Genomic DNA, 16,631 nt, shown 5'->3' with positions numbered 1-16,631 from the left:
ACGCACACTAAGGCACTGGCTTGATGAGAAAAAAACACAAAACAAAACAAAATTCAGAGGAATATTTGAATGCTCGAATATTTATAATTGAACAACCACCAGCGACGGCCGGGAATAACTCATTGCAAAGCCAGTAATCGTGTGGTGAACATAAAACTTCAATTTGAAGAAAAACTCCAGGAAATAAGGACAAAAACGACCAGTATAATCGAATCAACGAACGATTTGCGTATCAAACTTTACAAAGGGAAGGCAGACTTTTTGTTGCGGATTCACTTCCAAGAGACAAATCCGTCAGATTCGCCTTCGAAATGGTGGAGCCCATTTTCGAGTATCAATTTCGACTGATTTTAATCGGCGACAGCACCGTGGGCAAGAGTTCGCTGCTCAAATTCTTCACAGACGGCAAATTTGCCGAGGTGCGTATGTCCAGCGATTTCGACCACTGTACTTGGCCGTTGGACCCACTGTGCGATCTCTGTGTGATGCAGTTAATGCGTTCATTACATAATTAAGTGATTTCAACGGGCAAGCAACGACAAAAAATAGACAAAGGAAGTGGATTTTAAAAAGATGCTGTCTTAGTCACCTTGTCAGTGTGTGTGTGTGTTTGTGCGCGCTGGAGTGTATGTGTGTGTGCTCGCCTGATAATGCAGGCGACAAAAACAACACACAAGGCCGAAAAAGGACCAGGGATACTCAAAAAACTGAGCGGGAAATTCAAATTACATGGCGATATCAAGAGTCAACCAAAAATGTTGTTTTAAAACTATGTCTAAGAAATCAGTTTTGTTTGTTTGCTTATAAAGAATATTACCTAGTTCCAAGTATCAATCTAATAGTAAATTATTATCATCTTGCAGTTATCCGATCCCACAGTTGGCGTCGACTTCTTCGCCCGCCTCATCGAGATGAAGGACGGCACACAGATCAAGCTCCAGCTGTGGGACACCGCCGGGCAGGAGCGCTTTCGTTCGATCACCAAGTCCTACTACCGCAACTCGGTGGGCGTGCTGCTGGTCTACGACATATCGAATCACGCCAGCTTCGAGCACATACCGCTGTGGATGATGGAGGCACAGCGTCACATTGAGCCACACCGACCCGTTTTCGCATTGGTCGGCTGCAAACTGGACCTCATCAATGCGGGCGGACACCGTGAGGTGACCACGGAGGAGGCACAAAAGTTTGCCAAACAGCACGGTCTGCATTTCGTTGAGACATCGGCTAGATCTGGTGCCAATGTGGAGGAGGCCTTTCGCATGGTCACCCAGGAGGTGTACGCCCGCATTCGATCCGGCGAATACAAGGCGGAGGACGGATGGGATGGCATCAAGTCTGGTTTCTCGCGACCCAATAGTCTGGACTTTAATCTCGTCGTTGCCGAGCCGGAAAAGTCATCCTGTTGTTGATTCACCGCGACCTCTACGACTTTTATTTTCACTACTGTTTGTGTACATTGATTTGTATCGTATGACCCACCCACCCACAACCCTCTTCCCCCCAAAAAATCCTAATTTGTTGACTCTTTTATTCTTGTTTAATCGTCTAGTTTAGCTGAAAAACCAAAACAGTTACGTATATTTGTACAATGCGTTTTTTTTCTAATTACTTTTAGTTTCGCTCTTAAGTTAACAATTAGTTAAGTGACTCACGGTAATTAGTAAAGATTGAGTTTGGCCCTCTCTTTCCAAATTAAGTTTATTTCGACCCTTATTATTGAAAACGAGTCACACGAGATATACGTAGCCAAGATTCTGCGCTCCTAAAACTCATACAACACATAACTTCACATACACAAGTATGAATGGAAAAGCTATACATATACTTAAAACTTGAAATATAAACGTTTTTATTAATACGAACGGCCTGCATTTGGTTAATCAAGGGTTAGCTTGGGCTTGTTTTCTGTCTAATCTAATCGGCTTATAGATAATACTCTTTGTACAAGTCGTTGTAAGGGTGAATCTTAATTGAATATAGTTTCTATGCTTTGTTTCATCACGGGGAGTCTTGAAACAATTGTCAAAAAAGTACCTGTGTGATAAATATTCGTTCGTAGCTGTGTTTATAGAACGGCTTTTAAAATTTTAAATAAATGCACATTTTACAATTGCGGCATTCTGAAAAATCCCAACTCGCGGCATATCTGGTCTCTATTTCATTTATTTAATTGTTTGCATAGTTCGGTTTAAGTGGAACGTATAAGTCTTAATACACAATACGATTCCTATATTTTTTCTACACCTTTGTAGTCGCGTTCAATTTAGATTTTGTTTGAAATTTCCGCAAGTATTGGAAACCGCAGCGGTCTGGCAACTACGTGAACATCGCCTTGCAACAGGTAACTCTCTAAATCCCTCAGTCATTTCGTGTAAGTGTAATTTAATGTTAAAAACCAATTAAAGAAGCAAGGCTTCGTAATTTATAAAGAAGTTCAAAAATCTTTTTCAAATTTGCACGCGCATGTCAGTGCTGCCAGATGAACTTACTCCCAGGCTATTTGGTATTTTTTAGGCATAGAACGTATTGACAACTTTTGTTGAAGGCGAAAGACCATCCGACCATCTGGTAGCACTGGCCGAGACATAATAACCTCCGATATAGAAGTCCGATATCAAAACGTGTTGGCTTTGAAATTACATAGATTACATCGGGACATTCGAAATGGGCAACGTGCTAGCGGCTTCCTCCGGCGCCCCAGCCAGTGGCGCCTCAAATTTGGGCCTCGGCCTCCCGGAACCGGCTCCCTTGCCCTCCGATTCCGGCTCCCCGTCCGGATCCTCTTCGTCAGCCGGAGGCTCGGATTCGCTTGCCGCCGCCAAGGATGCTCCGCTGGAGAATCCCGGCACCGTTGAGGAGCTACACAAAAAGTGCAAAGGTATGTGGCCTTCAGTCAGTACATCTCAGTCATTCCGGCCGAAAAAAGAGCCCGCAAAAAGGCCTCCGCACCTCTGATGACATAACCTACAACATGCGAGAGCGAGATGGGGCATAAACGGGGGGCAGGCATCGCGCGGGGTGTTATTATATATTATATGTTATCAACGCACTTTTCATTCCTCGCCACAGACATTCAGGCCATCACCTTCGAGGGCGCCAAGATCATGCTGAACAAAGGGCTGAGCAATCACTTCCAGGTGTCGCACACCATCAACATGAGCAATGTGGTGCCCAGTGGATATCGCTTCGGAGCCACCTATGTGGGCACCAAGCAGTACAGCCCCACGGAGGCTTTCCCCGTGCTCCTGGGCGACATCGATCCGTCGGGCAACCTCAACGCCAACGTTATCCATCAGTTCTCCGCCCGTCTGCGCTGTAAATTCGCCTCGCAGGTGAGTTCTAGCCGGGATTAGGCTGGGTAGATGCTATTGCTTGCACTTAAGCACTTATTTCATGTGACCATTGAGCATCGAGCCAATGTACTTAAGTTGGATCATCAATAGAGCTCAAAATAGAGTAGAAAGTAAGAAGCTAAGATACTGATGCTGATTGTTGGTATTTATCACCTAAGCTATATCGTATATAACGTATATCCCATTCTACTGAGTTATTAGCTTTACTAAAGATGCACTTTTCTATAATCCACAGATCCAGGACTCTAAGATGGTGGCCACACAGCTGACGACCGACTATCGCGGTAATGATTACACCGCCTCGCTGACGGTGGCCAATCCCAGTATATTCACCAACTCCGGCGTGGTCGTTGGCCAGTATCTGCAGTCAGTCACTCCAGCCCTCGCCCTGGGCGCCGAACTGGCCTACCAGTTTGGTCCGAATGTCCCCGGCCGTCAGATAGCCATTGTGTCCGCCGTGGGCCGCTATACGGCTGGTAATTCGGTGTGGTCGGGTACACTGGGACAGAGCGGTCTGCACGTGTGCTACTACCAGAAGGCCAGCGACCAGCTGCAGATTGGTGCCGAGGTGGAGACGAGCCTGCGCATGCAGGAGTCGGTGGCCACGCTTGCCTATCAGATCGATCTGCCCAAGGCGGATCTGGTCTTCAGAGGTGAGTGGTGTATATACTAACTGTATTCTATTTAGCAAGACTATAACATTCTTAACTCTTCGAATCCAATAACTAAACCGTTTGGTCTTTTAGGCGGTATTGATTCCAACTGGCAAATCTTTGGAGTTTTGGAGAAGCGTCTGGCTCCATTGCCATTCACACTAGCCCTGAGCGGACGCATGAACCACGTCAAGAACAACTTTAGACTCGGATGCGGGCTGATGATCGGCTAAGCCGGATCCTTGGACAGCCATATCCTACTTCAGCCTCAGACCCCAAGCACACACCCATCCATCCATTGTAACTTTTTTCACATCATCCGCTAACAACAGCAACAACTACAAAAAAAAAAAAAAACAGCAAGAACAACAACTAAACAATGAGATATAAATCAGCTAACAAACCTTTTTTATGATGATCTGTCGCTTGTGTGTATAAAAAATGCCTTGCATCCCAATAGAGGCGGCCAGCAGGGATCTGGGATCCTATGGAATGGCTTTTATTCTTTAATCCATTATGTACCAGTGTGCCACTGTTTGTCGTCCGTTGTTAATCGACCGATTTTCCCCACTGACAGAGTCATAAACGCGGAGTTCAAAATACAAGAATGAGAAATATTCCACAATTATACATTTCTTCACTCAGTACACACACACACCCACACACATCAAAAACAACAACAAGAAACTGTCACTGTACATTTTAAGTTGCTTCCTAAACGTACGCATTTATTTAGAACAACCAGCTATTTTCCTCCAAACATACAAATCAATTAAAAAAGAAAAACAGTAAGCAGAGATGAGAAATAATAAATGCGTATAAATTGTATGTAACAAGCTATCAAAATCTTAACAAACTGCTTTAAGTTTATAATTTATAAATTTACAATTAGTTTTAATAACAAAAATACTTTGTTAAAACAACCTTTATTACCTTATGGCGTGGAAGAATTAGGCAGAATTCAAATAGAGTCGGCGCCGAAATGTTGTGAGGGGAAAGAAAACCAAACAAATCAAACTCCTTAAAAAAAATATATAAAGTATAAAATATAAAACCCAAACAATATGTTAAACATGTGAAAGAATTAAATTACATTGTAATTTACCCGTTCCAAAACAAGAACCATAAAACCAACAAAGAAAACCAGATGATAAAATAGGTTTTAGAAAAATAAACAATTTAAATAAATCTCCGCTAGTTTTATTCTCATTTAGGATTTTTTATTTTTATTCATTTTTTTTTTGTTATATTTATGAAATCATATGGGCTGGGCCACGTCAAGTGTTGAAGTTGTTTAAGAAGATAAGATAAGAAGTCACAACTTAATGTGCTGCTAATGAGATAATTTGATTTCAAAGATAAGTACATTATTGATCTATTTGTGTATGTTTACTTGAATATTTAACAAAATGACTATTGCTTTTATCTATGCAAGCAAATAGACCATAATTTTTCTTTTAGGAAATGTATCAATATTACTAAGGTTTTAGATATTATTGTATATTTGTTGTGTCCTTACGGGATATTTTAAAAAACAACCAGCTTTTTGCTTAGAATTTCCAGTAAAAGGCGATCAGAGTCTTTGGCATCACATGTTGTTGACAAAATAACAGAAACAAGTACATTGTGTTGTCATTTTCCCATTTGCAGCGCCAAACTCAAAAAGTTGGCGCAAAACTGTGCAAATGCGCGGTGTTTGTGGCGACACTTTGATACCTATTAATTTGGAATATACCTTAAATAAAATAAGTATAAATTAGTACAGAGGAGTTGTATGTATAGATGCGTTTTGACTAGTTTGTTCTTGTTGAAAATGTTTGATTTTCGATTTTTGGGACGACCCATTGATACCCTATTGTTATGACAACAACACACAAACTTTGTTCAATCAGCCATAGAAGCGATTCGGTTGTTGTTGTTGTCGCTTTGCAAGTGCAGTAGTCGCAATATTGTTTAGATAAGAAAATGTTGCCACACTCACACTGACACACACACACAGACACACACATGTGGTGCTTTTCCGCTTTTCCTGTTTGCCCCGCTGTCTATCAAAATGGTTTTTGCTATGCACATTTTCTTTTCGCCCGTGTCCTTCCTTTTTGCCAAATGCAATTTGAACTTTGGCAAAAAGCGGCCGCTTTAGCAGACTTTTCCCCCCCTCTCCTCCCCCTGTTCCCTTCCCCCTAACATCATTTCCGCACCCCCACCCCGCCGACGCCAACCCTTTGACTTTTCCTGGCCATGCCATTTGTACGATAAGCAGGACAGCGACTTTCATATTTTGTGAAATTTTCAGCGTTTTCTTTTTCCGCCAGAGAAGCTGCCATGTTGGGCAGTACACATAGAGAAAATACATGAATTATCGTTTTTAAGTGCTGCCAAAAGTGAATTAAAAGCTCAAAAGTAAACAATAAGCTCATAAGCATTTTTGTATATTTTTAATATTATTTTTTTTTTTTTTAATTAGGATAAGTGACTTAAGGCATTTTATTGACTTCCGTTAGAAGTTAGATTTTGTTTCAGTGCATAACGCGTTATGTAAGCCGCGAAAGCTGTTTTCCAATTCAATTGTCGCAAAGCACAGACTCCACTCATGGGCCAAGACAAAGGAAATTTTGTGAAAAATGTGAAAAGAAGAGCGAACTTGGCCAAGTGGGTTCAGCAGCCGGCAGAAACTCATTAACATATAAAGTAGCCGAGCGAATTGTGTGCAGACAAATCTGGTATAACTAATTACGCAACAGACGTCCATTGCCAGGCCACCAAATCCCGACATGGCTCATAAGGCAGGACCTCGAGTGCCAGGACTTAAGCCAAGAGTGCTGGCCAAACTGCAGCGCTAAAGTGCTAAAGTGTTTATTCGCCTTTTCTCACTGGCTGCTGAAAAATGTGGAGCTTAGCGTGTAATTAGCAGCTCATACCCAATTTTCCAAGCTTCAGTCTGCTGCTTGGAGATTTTAAAGTTATCATTAACTATTCTTTAATAGTATGTAATCTTAAAGTGTTTATTGCAAAAGATTTCTCAATAGTGAAGCTGTATAAGCATTATAAGTTCTTTGCAAGCAAACGCCCATTTCAACCACATTTGTGTGCGAAAGTGCAGTATCCATTGCATACTTTTCGGCGTGTATGAGCATGGCAAGCCGGAAGTCCTTGATGCAAATGTAAGCCCCGTTGAGAGCCGGCAGCATTCTCGTCAGTTGTTTGCTTAAAACAAATTACAAGCAGAGTGAGAGAAATTAATGAACTTTAAGCCGGTCGCAACAACAAGTAAGTGCGTGAGCAATTGTCTTTTGCCAGTAGAAGTAGTAGTAGTAGTATGTAGTAGTAGTAGTAACTCAACTCCATTCGAGTGAGTGGGTGTTTGTGTGTATGCTCGGCATATTTACGCCAACTTTAGTTATTTGAATTACGTGACTTCAGCAACAGTTCCACGACTGACTCTGCAGCCCCCCCCCCCCCCCCCCCCCTTTTTTTTTTTCCCCACGCCCATGCACACGTGCATACAAAGCTTAAACTTTGTGCAATTTTTTAAGCACACACAGGGAGCAGGCTGCGTACTACTTACATACTTTACTCATCCGTACATTCTACGTCTGCTGATTACAAATGCATGTTCAAAAAATATTGAGAGCAATGCGTTGGCAAAGGGATTCGTTAGGTTGCCCATGTTTATCCCTGCGCATCAATGGAGCAATGGCTAATGATAGGCCCCGAAAATCTCAAAAAGTCTAAATATAGGCATGAAAATATGTAACTTACTCATATTGATTTGCTTGCATTACTGAACTATTTTCCGTTTAGCTTTTCATTGTATTAAGATATGTATTCAAGGTAAATATACCCCTAATCCTATATAGTGCATTAAGCTGCTGGCTTTTACTATTGTACGTTTTTCACCTCCAGACTTTTCCTGCTGGCTGCTTCTAGTTGTTATTGCTATTTTCGGCTTTGAGTTTTTAGCCTTAAGCCAAATAAGTGTTTTAGCCGTCATGCAGGAGATAGAGAGCAGTATGGCTGGGTGGGGTGGGGGGTTTTGGCCTGAGACATGGACTTTGGCGTCGACATAAACGTTGTTGCAAAAGCAGTTGTAGAAGTAGGAGTAGAAGAAGAAGAAGAGGAACCGGAAGTTGCCACGACAGCTGCAGGAAACTCTAACTCACTTACACAAACAGCCAAAGCGCGCACCTTTCAAATATGTGTGCGTGGGTGTGTGTGTCTGTTTTTCTGGGTGTACATGTGGCTGTGTGTGTGTGTGCCTGGCCACGTTTGTGTCTGTGAATTGTTGAAAGTTAGCAATAGATTTTTAACGGAAGTTGCACATGTGCGCACGTGTTCTCCCAAAAATTTCTTGGCCCCTTCAGTACCACGCCCCCTATATCTTCCGCCGCCCCTGTCGCCCCTGCCTCGCCTGCCACGCCTGCCACCCTTTTTTGGCCACACCACAGCAATTCATTCGTCTTCGCCAGCGAAAACCAAAAAATATTCGGCTTAACTCTTGGCACGTTGTAATTAAGGCTGCGTTCGTGTGTGCATGTGTGTATGTGTGTGTGTGCAGCGGGCGGAAGGCTGTGGGCGTGGCACATCATCATCATTCAAGCGCAGCAAGATTAGACCAACCGATTATTGCCTACTACACTGAAATCAAAAATGCATAAATGAAAAGGTAAAAAGGTAATTTCTTACATTACTATATAAAAATTTAAAAATATCTAGTAATTATAATTGCGCGCATAAAAAAATCTAGAAAAATAGATACAAATCTTAAGCATATTTTCGTTTCTTGCGGTGCACCATGTGCACCCACTCCACTGCGAAAAACACATCTTCATCTGGCCAACTTGAATTCTAGGCGAAGTGATTCTTCTACTTTCTGCCAGCGATTGCGTGTGCGCGTCTACTTAACGAAAATTTATATCTTCACTGCCGCTGACATATTTACCACTTTAACACAGCTACTCCACGGGATGCTCCCCCCATTTCCTGCGGTTAAGCCAATTATGAGGTTTCGCCATATTTAACCCCTCACACCCAGCATAAGAACAAAAAAAAAAATATAAGAAAAAGAAAGGGAAAATCGCAGAGAACTATAATGGGAGCATTTTCTTTTCGCCGAATTACCATTTCCCATTAAGATACTTGGCGCGGTGGCAGGGGAAGTTCGGATTTCTGGTGGTGTCATGGCTGTGAGTTTCGGTGTAATTTAATGGAAAAATCGCTCAAGATCTGCCAACTCGCCGACTCGCCGATTAAGCAGCTTGTAATGCATAATGAATGCGAACTGATGCCATCGCAGCAGCAGCAGCAGCAGCAGCCACATTGCTCATACGCCTATTTATCACTCTCGTTATGGTGTTTCCATATGGGCAGAATAAGGGGCAGAGGTGGGCGGGGTGGGGGCGTGACTGTCTGCTGTTTGTGAAATGTGCGACAGCGTGAGCAGACAGAAATCCGGACTCAAGTCGTCTGCCATTTTCGCCTCAATTAGTTCATGAGCCCGACAGTGGCAGGCGCCACCTGGCGGTAGGCAGCAGCACTACGCCGCATAGCCATTTTATGAATTTATTTAAATGAGTATATAATTATTTCTAAATTCTATGGCTTCTTATTTGAAACATGATTAATAAAATTCGGATTTTATTTGGCATTCTTTACAGTGCATAAAAATCAAATATTTTTTATTTGTGGTTTCCTTTCTTTTAAAGTAAGAAAGCAGCAAGTTGATGAGCCTAACTGCCAGGCATTGTTTATTCAAAGGATTTATTGGTATTTTGCACAGTTCTTGACTTAGGCAGTGTAATTGCAACTGCAACTGCAGCAGTCAGGTAATAAAACAAATTGCCCAACTATTCGGCTGAAGCCATTCTCCAGCAGCTGTGGACAGGCAGCCAGTTCATAAATAAATGCCCATTGTGCACATTTGATTCATGGATTAGGTCAGCAGATAGCTAAATTCAAGGCAGCAGATTGTGAAGTGCTCTCAAATAATCCAATTTCTTGTATTTTCTTAGTATGACAATAAAACTATATACTCTTCTGATGAATAACTCAGCAAACCTATACTTGTTTTCTAGCTAATCTGGTGCTTTTTATAATTTTCTAATATATGCATGAGCAATCAAAAGTACAATCACTTTAAGTTCAATGGTATCCCATCAATTTAGTAATTTTCTATAGCTTCAAGTACTTTTTCCTTACCAAACAAAACGAAATAATAATTAAATGAGCTCGCATCGAATTGTCGCACAAAGGATCATCATATAGATGCTGGTGGAAATGGAATAAAAATTTCTGCTGCATCATAAATAAATGTTTATTGTGTTCAAACATTGATTCATGGAATGATGTCGTAATGGATTCGACGTCTGTCTGCTCCTAGGACGCCATCCTGGCCATCCTGGTCATCCTTTTGCTGGAGGAGAGTGCGGTGGAAATTAAGATTCAATTGTCTGCATTCAAAGTTGTCAATGTTCATTATCAATGGAACAAACGTTTAAGGCTTAGACGTGGATATCGATGCATCCTTCGTCCTTCGTCCTTCGTCCTTAGCCCTTGTCCTTTGTCTGTGTCGAATTTTAGGTGGTGTGCGTTCATATTTGGGCGAACAGTATCCCTAGCCTATAGCGATAAAATATATGCTTCTTAAATAAAAAAAAAAATATATATATATTTGTAAGAAATAAATCCTTCGTTACTGCTCTTGACATTGAAAATCGTCCTTTTCCTTTTACCATTTTATTTTAATCACTACGCTTTTGTTTTAGTACTTTTTGTAGCCTTGATTATATTTATTTGACCATCTTGTATTATCATAAAATAAGTTGTCAGAAATATAGTTCATTTTACTTGTCTGCCTTAGGCACTCTTCACTGTGTCTTTCAGTTGATTAAGATAATTTGGGTTGCAGGACCCAAACTGGCCATTCCAGACCCAGAGCCGTGCCTTTGCCGCTTAGGAATCCCTTGGATGTCCGAAATGGAGTAACGATGCAGCTGCAGGACGCAGGTCGAAGGATGCGGTCCTGCCGGCAATTGTTGTGCCGCATTCGCTGCACATTTGTGCGCTTAATGGACTTCGTATGTCATTTTCAAATTGCAATAGACTTTGAACTGGGGTCAATGCAGAAAAAATGTCACCGCCAGACGAAGGACGAAAAGGATCTGCAGCTGGAACTGGAGCTGGAGCTGGGAACCCAACATTTATCTGTCCATCCATCTCGTTCTCACCCACTTCGACTTGGCAAGGATAACTGTCAACAGACTGCGTGTGTATGTGTGTGTGTGTGTGTGGGTGTGGGTGTGAGTATCTTTGCGAGAGCTTCGAATAGCGCTAAATGACCGCAAAGTGTTTTCATTATTTGTGGCTGCCAACAATTTATATCGTTCATTTAGGAATTTCTCTTTTTACACTCTCCATTTCGCCACTCCGCAGCTGTGCAAGTGTGTGTGTGTGTGTGTCACAAAAAAGGGATGCCAGTTAGTACACTGCAAAAAGAAGTTCATACATTATAAGATTCAAGCATTGAAAACTAATGTAACTTGTAGTAAAATAATAATAATAGTATTAATAAAATCAGTATACAAAAAGTTAAGTATAAAAAAAAACCGATTTAAATAACCAGTAGCACTTCTTTTCGCTCTGTGTCGTATGAAATAGCTGCAAAAAGGCATAAAGGAGTGACCAGGATAGTGGACAAGCTGAGAGGTCCGGCGAGTGGCAGACATTGGTCCTGTGGCCGTGACTGTGGCCATGGTTGTGTCTCCTTAACGCTCCTCCCATCCCAGCATCCCACCATCCCATCATGCTTCCATTGGCGCATCCTGCAATCCACTCATCTTCCTTCGAGTTTGGACCGCATGTGCATGGCTTCATTATCGTTCATCGGGTGAAGCAGCAAACCCATTCCAATACCCACTACCCAGTACCCAGTACCCAATACCCCATCATCATCATCAGCATTATCGTCTTCACTTACAGTCGCATTGAAATGGTCGTTAGAGCAACAAAAATGCCGTCTCAACTTTTATTCGATTTGCGCGATTCGCTTCCCAAGCGATTTATTGAAAGGAACTAGCTCCAAAAAAAGGAGCATTATGAATTTTTCGAAAAAATGTAATCAGTACTGCAGCTTAATACGTAGTTATTTGTAGTTAAAAGAAAATCATCAGTTACAAGAAATCATTTGAATGCGTCACTGTATATTTGTTGTCATTTATACATTATTCATAATTGAAGTAATTACCATTTATGGTCTAAAAGTACAGTAGTAATATTAGCTATTAGTAATATTGCCATAATAATTTCCATTTTTTTTTATCATTAGAAGGGAACGATATACGTTATTTATGGGAGGAACTGGTTCCCCTGCTCAGATTACCAACCCAAAAAACAAAAAAAACAAAAACCGAGTAAAACCAGTCATGGGAAATCGAAGCAACAGCCCAAACAACTGCAAAGTTTCCACGGGCAACTGTGCGGGACAGTTGGACAGTGTTTTGTGTGTGTTTGTGTGTGTGTGTGTGTGTGAGTGCAGTTTATAAATGTCGATGACGATGCGGTAAGGACATGGGTGGCGGAGTCCTTTTGCGAACGGGGGAGGGGGGGGTGGCGAAAAGTTAGCTGGTTGTTAAATGGCAGTGGAGGCTGAGGTTGTCGATAATGGTCATGGCGTTGACTGTGGCGGTGTTGGCGGTGACTTTCTATGGCTCCACTGGAGTGCCGTTTTCCTACCTCCTTGAAAATCCTTCCCCCTTTCCCCCCTTCCCCCTGCACATACACCCACACACACACACACACACACACACACACACATAGCCAGGCTTTCGTGTCGAAGTGTTGGCGCATCCTGTGCGTCGATGCAAGGAATTTTAGTTGATAACGACAACATCAGCCGTAGTTGTTGTTTCACCCCTCGCTTTTGTGGTTGTTGTAGTTGATGATGGTGTCGTCCCGGCACCGCACACTGAGAGAAATGCGTATGCATGTGCATCTCCCAAAAATAATTCTCAAATTTTTGTATCTTTTTTATCAGCTACAACGTATTTAAACTGAATAAAAAAATTATAAACATATTAAGTAATAACTTCATATAATAGTTTTACAATACCTTAGAAGCTGCAACATTATTTTGAAAAAAACCATTTATGTCATTTGTTTATAGTGTTTTGTGTCGCTGTTTTTGCAATTCTCGTTGTTGCAGCTGCTGGTATTAGTGTTGGTGTCGCTGGCATTGCAGCAATTGAGTGTTTGGTTTTGAATCGCAAGTGTCAATTTGGAAAATGTTTATTTTATGCGACACTTGGGCGTTGCTGCCACGCCCACGCCCACGCCCGATATGGGCGTGCGCTGGATGTCTCTTAACCCTCGATTGCCACCTTGGGGTTATTATTGTGTGCATTTAATGCGACCCGCTGATAAGCCGACCGGCAATCGTCATCGCAATCGGAATGCAATTGCAATTGCCATTGTCAGCAATTCAATTGCGACTTTATTGAGCCGTTTGTCTTCCAAGAAGTCCACAATCTCCAGTTTATCCGGCCATTTTCGTTGCAGCTCTTGGCCCAGCCCAACGATCAAGGACTTGGCTCCTTTCGCGGACAGTCATAAATTTGCGGCGAATAGGAAATCGGCATCTATAAGTTTATTCCACTCAATTGAATTGCAATTTCGTTTATATTGGCAGCGAATGCATTGCATCTTGTGGATTATACTTATGAAGTAGGTTCTCCCTCAAGTGCGGGATTAGCGATTTAAACTTCGCATATACTTAAAGGATGCCTCAGTTTCTTATCTTCTTCCAGATTTTAACCAAGTTATTATAGGGTTTCTCCACAAATGACTTAAGTAAACCTTCTTCTATTTCCATTACTCATTTGCCTCCCTCCCTTTTTAATGGGAATCATTATCCTGCACCCACTCCACTTTCGAGTCTAATCAGATAATTACATTAGTCGCGCTGAAAAGTGTGCTACATAAAATGTTGGCCTAGTCTCATTAACGCGGCTTTTCCACCCGCTTTTCCACTCATTGCTCGCGTAAGCAAATCTTGGACCAAAAAAAAAACAAAATAAGGAACATAAAATCTTTATGCCACCGGGGGATTTAAGCCATGTTCCGCCTGCTTATTGATGAAGCCATTTAAACGCACGGAGGCAATTTATTATGCCATGAAACGGATGCCGAGCCACTCGAAGCAGCAGGATTGGGATGCGAATCAGAGAACTGCAGTAAAGCAATGGCACTCTATGTGTCTCAGCACCCGGGTGTTTGTTAACACTCTATTTCCATAACAAACATCCAGGTTTTTTACAAAATTTAACTTAACCAAAAACAATCTTATATATTATTAAATAATATTAATACTTAATTAAGACTATTCTATTTCTATTGTTCTAGCTGGCATTTAAAGTGAAATTATAAAATTATAAGTAAAATAGCTGAAAGTATTACGTTACATTAAAAGGAAATAATGAATAACACTAAATATTAAATAATACTAGGTACTAAATACTAAATACTAAAAAATACTAAATACTTAATACCAAATAATACTAAATAAAATACTAAATACTTAATACCAAATAATACTAAATAATACCAAAATATAAGTGCCCTCCTCTGCGCTTCTCAAAAGTCCTACATAAGCAAACCACTTTTTCGATGTTTTTAACAAAAAAAATACTAAATGTGAGTGAGTGGTGCAGTGATTTTAAGTGGCAGCAGAGGATACCAATAATGTGATTTCGACCTACTGGAGGAACTGCCTGAGCTGGCTATTTTCCAGGAGCTACAACCAGCTGTCTGCTCTGACGTGGAAGAGAGGAGAGCTTGAGGAAAGGGGTGAGTACCTGGGGAGAAATGGAGAGGGACGCTTAGCTTTCTCACTTATGGCTGCTCGTTTATTTTTATCATTATAAAAATAAAAATTTACATTTATAAAGTTAAATGTGGTAAGCAAATATTACAAATTTTAACAAAGCAAATAATATAATATATAATAAAAAGTAATGTCTAATTCTTGTTGTTTAAATTTCTGTAAAAAGAATTAAAAAAAAATAAAGCTATCTACAGATTTTGGGCATAATCTATTTCGTTTTCCGGTAATTATGTTACCACAGACACCCGGGTGTTTACAAGAAATAAATGAAAGTTGTTACCACTCATCCCTTTTTGGGCACTTGTCCTTTTGCCACTCTGGCAGTTCTCTGATGGGAATAAGGTCGAGGATCTGGTATCCGCATTCGCATCCGCATATCTGCTGCAGTCACAATAATTGCTGGCAGCAAGTAAATCCAGGAGCTTCATTAGTATCGATTATGCGTTTAACGACCCATCGAGATTCACATAATGATTGTCGCCATAAATGTCAAAATATCCAGCGGTTCGAACATTTATTGAATAAGTTTATTGATTTACGAGTATACGATTTCTTTACGATAGCCGTGCACTAGACCTATGTATATGTATGCCTAATATATATAAATATACTATACTTCTGTCGACTTCTAAATGTGTATTTATGCCCCATGACTATGTGTGCATGCAATTTGCAAAAACTTTTACCAATGCCAGCAATAAAACAAATGGTATTTTACAAAAGAAACTTTTGCCAGATCCTGCCGCTTAGTCGTCTTCCCTCCTTTTTCTATACTTTTTCCCAGCTAGTTTCCATAATCAAACTTTATACATTTACAGCAAGTGCAAATGGTTTTGAGAGCTGTCGAAAACGACGCATTGAATTCCATTTAAACAGCAGAAGTTGTCGCAGAGACTGGTCTTAATTGAGCTTGATTTATGAATATGTTAGAACTTTAAGTTGGTAGTAATCGTACTAAGTGTTTGGCCTCAAATTTAAAGCTTTGCTTCGACTTTAAACTATCGTTGTTAATGCAATTATTTGAAACTATTGGCGGCAAAAGATATATTGATTTTATCTTAAGCAAACTAACAAAAACTTTGAATATCATAAACCAGTTGAGCTTCACATGAAGGACTTTACCTAATGTTAAACCATCTGCCGTAGAGGATTCCCTCACTTTTGGCCAACTTGTCTGGCACTCCACACGGTCATCCCATGTCAGAATGGTTTTTCATAAATTTTTAAGTGAAATTTCATTTGTGAGCAGAGCAAGTTGTTGGCCTAAAGCCCGTGACCAGGCCCAAAGCCAAGGACTCAACTAAAAGCGACTTACGCATACACCGGAAAATTATTCAGATATTTTAAAGCAATGCTATACAGCTGTATCATTAAACCTATGTAGTATATAATCTTTACTATGGTCTGTATCTCTTTGTATTATAAATTAAATGGAGCTTAGTTCGATTAAAACTATAATTAATTTTTCGCTGTGCATCTGTGTGGGTAAAGTTCGGTTGGCTAAACTTTGGAAAACGTACTAGTATCAGTGGCAACAGCAACTTGCAATTTGAAGTGGCTCAAAGCGACTCCAGAAATTTGTTCTCAAGTCGTCCTGGTTTTTGGGCACTTGCCTTGAGTCTGGTCTCCTTGCAACTAGTTGCAATTTGTTTGCTAAAGTTTTAACACCATTTAGTCGGTTTCACATGAAGACAATTAGGCGAACGATTAAATTTATATTATCAAGGGATAAACTTGGCCATGCTA

At 40.8% G+C, this 16,631-nt stretch overlaps 2 protein-coding genes across 3 annotated transcripts; both read left to right on the top strand.

Moving 5' to 3' along the window:
* Positions 1-2: 2 nt before the first annotated feature.
* LOC120455731 (ras-related protein Rab-39B) lies at positions 3-1,865 on the top strand. Its single transcript, XM_039642145.2, has 2 exons — positions 3-419; positions 864-1,865. The coding sequence occupies exons 1-2, from the start codon at positions 312-314 to the stop codon at positions 1,410-1,412; spliced, it is 657 nt and encodes a 218-aa protein (XP_039498079.1). The 5' UTR covers positions 3-311; the 3' UTR covers positions 1,413-1,865.
* A 283-nt stretch (positions 1,866-2,148) lies between these two features.
* On the top strand, positions 2,149-5,197 carry LOC120455729 (mitochondrial import receptor subunit TOM40 homolog 1). Of its 2 annotated transcripts, none has more exons than XM_039642144.2 (5): positions 2,149-2,344; positions 2,648-2,881; positions 3,073-3,335; positions 3,592-4,009; positions 4,103-5,197. In XM_039642144.2, exons 2-5 carry the CDS (start codon positions 2,668-2,670, stop codon positions 4,240-4,242), a joined length of 1,035 nt encoding a protein of 344 aa, XP_039498078.1. In that variant the 5' UTR covers positions 2,149-2,344; positions 2,648-2,667; the 3' UTR covers positions 4,243-5,197. The 2 variants fall into 2 exon arrangements, with proteins under 2 accessions (XP_039498078.1, XP_039498077.1); XM_039642143.2 differs by having other exon boundaries at positions 2,154-2,344; positions 2,518-2,881.
* Positions 5,198-16,631: the final 11,434 nt, after the last annotated feature.

This window comes from Drosophila santomea, chromosome X, assembly GCF_016746245.2.
Source record: "Drosophila santomea strain STO CAGO 1482 chromosome X, Prin_Dsan_1.1, whole genome shotgun sequence".
Classification (NCBI taxonomy): domain Eukaryota; kingdom Metazoa; phylum Arthropoda; class Insecta; order Diptera; family Drosophilidae; genus Drosophila; species Drosophila santomea.
Note: the sequence above shows the minus strand (reverse complement) of the source record. Positions and strands in the feature narration are given on the sequence as shown.

Coding starts and splice junctions, on each gene's coding strand:
- LOC120455731 (XM_039642145.2), top strand. CDS start 312: ATGGTGGAGCCCATTTTCGAGTATCAATTTCGACTGATTTTAATCGGC. Junction 420..863: donor CAGACGGCAAATTTGCCGAG/GTGCGTATGTCC, acceptor ATCATCTTGCAG/TTATCCGATCCCACAGTTGG.
- LOC120455729 (XM_039642144.2), top strand. CDS start 2,668: ATGGGCAACGTGCTAGCGGCTTCCTCCGGCGCCCCAGCCAGTGGCGCC. Junction 2,882..3,072: donor GCTACACAAAAAGTGCAAAG/GTATGTGGCCTT, acceptor TCCTCGCCACAG/ACATTCAGGCCATCACCTTC. Junction 3,336..3,591: donor GCTGTAAATTCGCCTCGCAG/GTGAGTTCTAGC, acceptor TATAATCCACAG/ATCCAGGACTCTAAGATGGT.